The 8,859-nt window shown below is 52.6% G+C and overlaps 1 protein-coding gene across 1 annotated transcript in view; it reads right to left on the bottom strand.

Moving 5' to 3' along the window:
- Window positions 1-8,859, bottom strand: part of CPAMD8 (C3 and PZP like alpha-2-macroglobulin domain containing 8) — a 71,485-nt gene that overhangs the window by 56,271 nt on the left and 6,355 nt on the right. Inside the window, exons 4-10 of the mRNA XM_006147189.2 lie at window positions 8,649-8,814; window positions 8,521-8,573; window positions 7,661-7,678; window positions 6,321-6,375; window positions 4,517-4,630; window positions 3,139-3,223; window positions 1,667-1,775 (exon numbers count right to left, since the gene is read on the bottom strand). Coding sequence (XP_006147251.1) covers window positions 1,667-1,775; window positions 3,139-3,223; window positions 4,517-4,630; window positions 6,321-6,375; window positions 7,661-7,678; window positions 8,521-8,573; window positions 8,649-8,814 — 600 coding nt within the window. The remainder of the gene's footprint in view (window positions 1-1,666; window positions 1,776-3,138; window positions 3,224-4,516; window positions 4,631-6,320; window positions 6,376-7,660; window positions 7,679-8,520; window positions 8,574-8,648; window positions 8,815-8,859) is intronic.

The following is an 8,859-nucleotide window of genomic DNA, read 5'->3' as shown; positions in this document are numbered from 1 at the left end:
TTGCCTGACTTCGTTGCCCTCTTTTTTTTTTTTTTTTTTTTTTTAGAGGTTTTTGCTATAGAGGTGCATGTGCTCGCCTCAGAGACAGAGACAGAAAGTGAGAAATCACACCCCAAGGGAGATGGCCACGTCGCAATCACTTCTCCTCCAGTCTCGTCACAGGATTTTGAGTATGCACGCACACGTACCCGGCATGACTTTTTAAGCTGCCAGGTCCAGGACTCGAACCATGATTGACTACATGGGAGTCCAGCAATGTAAGCATCACACCATCTGCTAGTCCCTGTGTAAGTCATTTTTATTTCCTCCCTTCTTTTTTCTCTCTCTCTCTCTCTCTCTCTCTCTCTTTCTTTCTTTCTTTCTTTCTTTCTCTTTTTTTGTGTGTATGCACTCTCCAGAGAGACAGAGAGAGACAAAGAGAAAGAGAGGAGAAAGCACTCCCCATGGGGCAGGGTGACACCCCGATCCCTTCTCCTCCATCTCTCTCTCCTTCTGGGATCTTGGGCACACACGCACATACACTTGGTGTGTTTTTCAAACTGCTGGGTCCAGGCCTCAAACTACACAGTTGGCCACGTGGGATCTGGCCGCCTTAACCACTGGGCTACAGAATCGAACCTTTTCCTCCTTTCTTTTTTTTTTTTTTTTTTCTTTTCCTCCTTTCTATATTTCCGTTTTTAAAATTTTTATTGACTCATTTGTTTATTTTATTTTGGCAGATAGAGACACACACACACAGAGGGAAAGTGAGAAAGCAAGCCACCAGGTCCAGGATTCAAGCTGCAGTCGGCCATGTGGGAGTGCCCAGCGCCTTAACTACCATGCCACCTGCTGGTTCCAATATATTTTCTAAAATCTCTATATTCAGCCAGTAAGAACTCTGCCACCAGAAAAATCCCCACCATATCATTATTTTAGAGCAAGAGTCCCCATTTTCCAGGGTGAAGACCAGTAGCGGTCCCTGAGCTGTTAAGAACCAGGCTGTGGGAACCAGTAGTTAGCGTAATGGCTATGTTGCTGGACTCCCATGTAGTCGACCGCGGTTCGCGTCCTGGACCCGGTGGCTTAAAACTCACGCCGGGTGCGTGTGCATGCGTGCCCAAGATCCTGAGAGGAGAATGGAGGAGAAGGGATTGCGGCGTGGCCATCCCCCCTGGGGGGTGATTTCTCACTTTCTGTCTCTCTGTTTTTCTGTCATGTGAGCATGCCCTATAGCAAAAAACCCTCTCAAAAACAAATATTATTATTTAATTGTATTTACTTATTCTAATTTGACCAGAGAGAGACAGAGAGAGAGAGAGAGACAGAGAGAGAGAAAGCAAGCCACCAGGTCCGGGATTGGAACCGTGGTTAGCCACCTGTGAGTGTCAGTGCCTTAACCACCACGCCACCTGCTGGTCCTCAAGGGGTTGGCTTTTTTATTTTTATTTTTTTAACTTGATTTATTTGCTTATTTTAGAGTGAGAGAGCGAGAGAGAGAAAGTGAGGAAGCAAGCTGCCAGGTCCGGGACTCAAACCACACTTGGCCATGTGAGAGTCCAGCGCCTTAACCACCACGCCACCTGCTGGTCGCCAAGGAGGATGGCTGTTTTAGAACACAAAATAAAACGTGTGGTTGCAGAGCTGAAGCCAAGGTCGGGGCTGAGGGGATATGTCCGCTCCTCACCTTCATGGTCCGGAAGACAGGGCGCCCCACCTCATGGCTATAGTACCCCACGCCATTGACCGTCATGTTGATAGTTAAGGTCCCCGAAACAGGTTTGCCGAAGGTATACCTACAACAAAAGGATGCAGGGACACCCCAGATGGGATGCTGGGAAAAGGCCAGGCCATGTTGTATGGCCACGAGACAAGGACAGAGACAACGCTTTTCTCCAACCTTCATTATTATTATTATTATTTTTTTGGGAGAGGTTTTCGCTATAGGGCACGAGCACTCGCCAGAAAGACAGAGAGAGACAGAGAGACAGAAAGTGAGAAATCACCCCCCAGGGGGGATGGCCACGCCGCAATCCCTTCTCCTCCATTCTCCTCTCGGGATCTTGGGCACGCACGCACACGCGCCCGGTGTGTTTAAGCCATCGGGTCCGAGACTCAAACCATGGCTGACTACATGGGACTTCAAAGACATAGCCACTATGCCATCTGCTGGTCCCATGGTGGGCACTTCAATAGCACTATTTTTTTTTTTTTAAGAATTATTTTATTTGGGACCAGGAGTTAGCGTAATGGCTATGTCACTGGACTCCCATGTAGCCAACGGCGGTTCAAATCCTGGACCTGGTGGTTTAAACTCACGTCAGGTGCGTGTCTGTGCGTGCCCAAGATCCCGAGAAGAGAAGAAGAAGGGATTGTGGCATGGCCATCCCCCCTGGGAGGTGATTTCTGGCTTCCTGTCTCTCTGTCTCTCTCTCTGTCTGTCTGGCGAGCGCACGTGCCCTATAGCAAAAACCTCTCCAAAAAAAAAATTATTATTATTATTTTATTTAATGTTATTTTATTTTATCTATCTTTCTATATCTAACTGTATCTTAATTTGACCCGAGTGGGACAGAGTAAGAGAGACAGAGAAAGTGAGAAGACAAGCCGCCAGGTCCGGGACTCGAACCTGTCCGCCATGACCCGTCAGCCTGCCAGCACCTTCAATAGCACTTTCTAGATTTACTGTGTGTGAACTTGCCGGGTCATTGGAATGGATTCGACACACACAGCCAGAATCCCCGAGCAGGCAGCAGACTGCGGCAGGACCTGTGTCCTCTGAGGGATCCCCCTGGAGTCCCCCAGAAGGGACCGCAGCTCTTGGAGTCCTTAAGTCCATCCTGGTGTGGGATTGGTCAACTCCCTGGTCAGGTGACTAGCCCTCCCTTGCAGGAACCCCTCAGTTCCCCTGGGTGTGGGTGTTCTTGGGGGACCCGGGATACCCACGGAGGAGCAGAGACGCCCCGGGAGTGACGGGGGGAACAGTCACAGCAGGGGAGGGTGCATGTGTATGTGCGCGCGCGCAGCCGTAGGGGCGGGACGTGCTGACGTAGAAGGGGCGGGGCTAGGATGGGCGTGTCGGCATGGGGAGGGCGGGGCTAGGGCAGAGCTAAGGGCATGGAGTGGGCGGGGCTCCGCTCAGGGGCCCGTCTTTCTCACCTGGCCTGCACGGTGCCACTCTCGCAGGCATCCAGGTCCCGGATGTACCTGGGTGGATCGATCAGGAGCTCAAACTTGGGCAGCACTGAAAGAGAAAGAAGAGAAGACGGATGGGGGCCGGTAGGTGGCGTGGTGGTTAAGGTGCTGGACTTCCACACGGTTAACCATGGTTCGAGTCCCAGACCTGGTGACTTGCTTTCTCACTGTCCCTTTCTCTCTACCTGTTACTCCCTGGTCAAAATCGAAGAATAGGGACCAGCAGTTGGAGTAATGGCTCTGTTGCTGGACTCCCATGTAGTCGACCGCAGTTCGCGTCCCGGACCCAGTGGCTTAGAATTCACGCTGGGCGCGTGTGCGTGCGTGCCCAAGATCCCGAGAGGAGAATGGAGGAGAAGGGATTGTGGCGTGACCATCCCCCCTGGGGAGGTGATTTCTCGCCTTCTGTCTCTCTCTGTCTGTCTGGCGAGCGCACGTGCCCTATAGCAAAAATCTCTCCAAAAAATAAATAAATAAATAAAATAAGAGAAGAGGGATGGGGGAGTTGGGAAGGGGAGGTTTTATTTTTGTTTTTGCTTTAGATTTCTGTCCTAGAGTACGTATGCTTGTCAGATACAAAGAGAGACAGAGAGAGGGAAAGTGAGAGGTCACCCCCAGCAGGGAGAGCAATGCCACAATCCCTTCTCCTCCATTCTCATCTCAGGATTCTGGGCATGCACACAAACACGGGGTAATTTTTAAGCCGCCAGGTCTGGGACTTGAACCATGGAATCACTCTTGTGGGCTCCAGCACTCTAACCACCATGCCATCTGTGGGCAATTTTTATTGTTATTATTTATTTAAGTGTTTTAGATACAGGGCATGTGCACACACCAGAAACAGAAAGAAATCACTCCCTAGTGGGGATGGCCATGCTGCAATCCCTTCTCCTCCATTTTTCTTTCAGAATTTTAGGCATGCACACACACACACCCAGCGTGAATTTCAAGCTGCCGGGTCCGGGACTAGAACTGCACAGTTGCCACATGGGCTTCAGCTGCTTTAACCACCACGCCACCTGCTGGCCCAGATAAAGGTTCTTGTCGTCCTTCTCCTCCTCCTCAGCATCCCCATTACGTCCTAGGTTTTTCCCTGCTCGGAAATCCCAGGATCGTATAATCATAAGATTCTCTGCCTTGGGGACCAGCAGGTGGCATGGTGGTTAAGGCACTGGACACTCCCACACGGCTGACCACAGTTCGAGTCTCGGACCTGGTGACTTGCTTTCTCACTTTCCCTCTCTCTTACTCTCTCTCTCTCTGTTTCTCCTGGTCAGATGAACATAAAATGAATACATAAATTAAAATAATTCTTAAAAATATAAAAGATCCTCTGACTTACCGTACTTCTGAACCTCGAAAGATTTGTTGTACACGTGACCTTGCATCTGGACAAAGACGAACCACTCTCCCATCACGGGCTGGTCGGACAAGGGGAAGCTCAAGCTGGTGATACCTGGAGAGGAGACACCCCGTCGAGTTCCGGCAGGGGGACCTAACGGAGCCCCCCAGCTCGGTGCCAAGCGGGGAGGTCGGAGCAGAGGGACCCTGGGACCCCGCTCCTCTTCTGCCCTCCCAGAGTCTGTGCAGGGCTGTGAGCAGGTCCCAGACTCAGGCAGGCTGGAGGTGGAGATTTGGGGATGACGGACAGGGTGTACCCCACATTCCTGGAGTGCCCCGAGCCCAGGCTACGTGCTGACAGTGAGCTGGACAAACAAGTACCGTGGGCCAGTCCCACTCATCCGCTCTGTCCTGCAACCAAGTCATTCTCAACCTCGGCACGGCTGACTTTTTTTTGGGGGGTGGGGTGGGGTGGGTGGGCAGACCATTCTCCGTTGTGGGGACCATCTTGTGGGGTGTTGAGCTACAACTCTGGCCTCTTATCGATGAGGTGCCAGAGGCCCTTCGCCCCCAAGTCATGCCCATCGTGACAAACCATGTCTGGATCCTTCTTCAGGTTGTTAGTGTTGAAAAGGTTCCGCCTTCAGGCAGCCTTCCAGGATTGAGCCCCACTCCACCCCACCCTCCCAAGGCTGGACTAAAGCCTCCTGTTTTGCACTAAGTTTGGAGTTCTCCTTGCTGACACTCGGCACAAGGGATGGTATCCAGGGTGGTCTGTCCATGTTTGTCTCCCCCATGGGGCTGAAGGCTCTTCCTTTGTCGGTATTTCGCTATGGTGTCCAGTAAATGGTTACTGGGAGAAAGAAATCGGGACCAGCAGTTGGCATAATGGCTATGTCACTGGACTCCCATGTAGCCAACCACAGTTCGAGTCCCGGACCCGGTGGCTTAAACTCACGCCGGGCGCATGTGCATGCGTGCCCAAGATCCCGAGAGGAGGATGGAGGAGAAGGGATTGCGGTGTGGTCATCCTCCCTGGGTGGTGATTTCTCACTGTCTCTCTCTTTCTCTGTCTCTCTTTCCAGTAAGCACACATGGTGAGGCTCTGGCCCAAGCAAAGCCTTTGCTGACTCCGAGAGAGAAAAGCAGTGGTTTTGCTCTTTTCTCCGAGATCCCTGGGGGTCCTGTGGGGGAATTGACATACACAGTGACTGACCTGAAGGTGGCCCAGCGTGTGGTGACAAGGCACAAATTACAGCAAGTAGCTGGGAGGGGGTGCCAACAACCAAGGCCCCCGTGTTTTGGAAAGATCTCAAGCTCTGGGCGGGATCCCTGGCTCAATTCTAAGCACACAGAAATGTGGGCTCACATTTTTCCTCCCAGTAGCTGCTTACTGGGCACCACGATAAGATACCAACAGGTGGTGAGCTTCCAGCCCCATGGGGAAAACAAACAGACTACCCAGCCTGGATACCATCGGTTGTGCCGAGTGCCAGGGTGAAGTCCAAACTTAGTGCAAAAATTGTGGTTTCATCCCAGCCTTGGGCTGCAGAGGCAATCCTGGAAGTCAGCCTGGAGGAGGAGCCTTTTGAACAACAATATTCTGTAGAAGGATCCAGAAATAACCTGTCATTTAAAAAAAAAAAAAAAAAAAAGGTCCCCATGCTGCAGGGAAGGTGTGCTGGGCTGGGCTGAGGATCCTGGATCTGAATCTATACTGTCACTGGGCAGGTAAGGTCTACCCCATGTGCAGACCTCATATGACAGCAGGGAGGAGGGAAGAGAAAGGGAAGAAAGAAACTTACCGAGACAGCAGGGCTCCAAGTGTCGCCATTCCATCATTCGAGAGCCCCGGGGATCCTGGGGGGGATAGACATGCCCAGTGAGGTCACGATGGCCCAGCGCGTGCCTAACACAAATGTTCTGTCTCTGTGTCTCTCTGGTGAGCTCACGTGTCCATGGGCAAATTTAAAACAAGATGGGGCTGGCAGGGAGACATGATGGTTGAGGTTCCAGATTCCTCAGTTCTCCCTTAGGCGAGAACTGGACAGTGAATGGGGGTAGGCCCTAGGATGAATTATGAAGACAAAAGCAGGGGGTCAGCACGTGGCGTGGTGGTTAAGGGCGCCGGACTCCCACATAGCCGACTGTGGTTCGAGTCCCAGACCAGGCGGCTTGGTTCCTCGCTTTCCCTCTCTCTCTCACTCTGTCCATCTCTGGTCAAATTTAAATAAATAAATAGATAGGTAGGTAGATAGATAAAATGAGTTAAATCATTCTTAAAGGAGCTGGCAAGTGGCGTGGTGGTTAAGGGTGCTGGACTCCCACATGGCTGACCTCGGTTCAATTCCCAGACCTGGTGGCTTGCTTTCTCACTTTCTCTCTCTCTCTCTCTCGCTCTCTCTCTCTCTCTCTCTCTCACTCTATCCCTCTATGGTTAAATAAAAATAAATAAATAAATGGAGGAACCAGCAGTTAGCGTCATGGCTATGTCGCTGGACTCCCACGTAGTCGACCGCAGTTCGAGTCCCGGACCTGGTGGCTTAAAACTCACGCCAGGTGCGTGTGCGTGCGTGCCCAAGATCCCGAGAGGAGAATGGAGGAGAAGGGATTGCGGCGTGGCCATCACCCCAAGGGGTGATTTCTCCCTTCCTGTCTCTCTGTCTCTGTCTTTCTGGCGAGTGCACGTGCCCTATAGCAAAAAACCTCTCCAAAAAAAAGGAAAAAGATTAACTAAAATAGTTTTTAAAAATTAAAAAAAATTCTTAGAAAAAAAAAGGGGGGGACCACCAGTTGGCATAATGGCTATGTTGCTGGACTCCCATGTAGTTGACCACGGTTCAAGTCCCAGACCCATGAGACTCACGCCAACCCCGTGTGCGTGCGTGCCCAAGATCCTGAGAGGAGAATGAAGGAGAAGGGATTGTGGTGTGGCCATCCCCCCTGGGGGGGTGATTTCTCGCTTGTTCCAGAGTGGACCTGGTGACCAAGGGGGACAAGCCAGACAGGAGATCCCAAGTCGGAGCCTTGTGGGCAGACAGGGAGCGACCCAGAGGGGCACACCGAGTAGACACAGACCAGATCTTGCCGAGGGTGGGGTAACGGAGCCTCACATCAGAACCCGGGCGGGGCTCAGACCACTCACCAGCACGTAGGCTTCCAGCTGCAAAGAAGACACACAGAAGCAGTGAGCAAACCTTCCAGCAAGTTCCAAACCCTCCACACACACTCACGCTCAGTCCTCATCCCTGGGACAGGCACAGTGGCTCATATGGGTTTGGTTGTGTCCCCCCCTTATTTATTTATTTATTTGGAGAGGTTTTCGCTATAGGGCGCGTCACTTGCAAGAAAGACAGAGAGAGACAGAGAGACAGAAAGCGAGAGATCACCCCCCAGGGGGGATGGCCACGCCGCAATCCCTTCTCCTCCATTCTCCTCTCGGGATCTTGGGCACCACGCACATGCGCCCGGCGTGAGTTTAAGCCACCGGGTCCAGGACTCGAACTGCGGTCGACTACATGGGAGTCCAGAGACATAGCCATGACGCCATCTGCTGGTCCCGTGTCTCCCTCTGCCCCAAAACACATATGTTGACATGCTTACCCCAGTACATTGGAATGGAACTGGGCTTGGAGAAAAGATGAAAAGATCTTGAGAGAGGTGATCAAGTAAAAATGAGGTCATTAGAGGGACCAGCAGTTAGCGTCATGGCTATGTCGCTGGACTCCTACGCAGCTGGCCACGGTTCGAGTCCCGGACCTGGTGGCTTAAACTCACGCCGGGCGCATGTGCGTGGTGCCCAAGATCCCGAGAGGAGAATGGAGGAGAAGGGATTGCGGCGTGGCCATCCCCCCTGGGGGGTGATCTCTCGCTTTCTGTCTCTCTGTCTCTCTGGCGAGTGCACACACCCTATAGCATTTTGCTCCCCCAAAAAAGGGGGGAAATTAGAGGGAGAAAGTCCCGCTGCTGATGGTGGCCTAAGCGATAGAGTCCCAGGTGGCTCACCTTCTCCTGGACAGGCCTCAGGTCTGGGGAGACGGTGAAGACATTTACATGCACTGAAAGAAAAGACAAGGTGTGTAGCCACTCCCGGCAGTGACAGGCCCTCCCCGCGGCCCGTGCCGGTCGCCCACCTCGGTGCTGGGGCTTGTACACAGGCTTGTCCGTCTGGATGAACACGGAGGCGCCCCGGCCGTCCACGGTCACCGAGGTCTGATTGTGGAAGACGGAGCCCTCATCCGCCCACCGGCCACGGCCCCACACCTTCAGCAGCGACTGGCCCCGGAGGCCCGTGGGCACCTGCAAGCAGACCACGGAGCACTGGGGCTGGTGGGCCTCTCAGTG

Source organism: Tupaia chinensis, unplaced genomic scaffold (genome assembly GCF_000334495.1).
Source record: "Tupaia chinensis unplaced genomic scaffold, TupChi_1.0 Scaffold000201_1, whole genome shotgun sequence".
Taxonomy (NCBI): domain Eukaryota; kingdom Metazoa; phylum Chordata; class Mammalia; order Scandentia; family Tupaiidae; genus Tupaia; species Tupaia belangeri.
The sequence above is the reverse complement of the archived record's forward strand: the minus strand, read 5'-3'. Positions and strand labels throughout refer to the sequence as shown.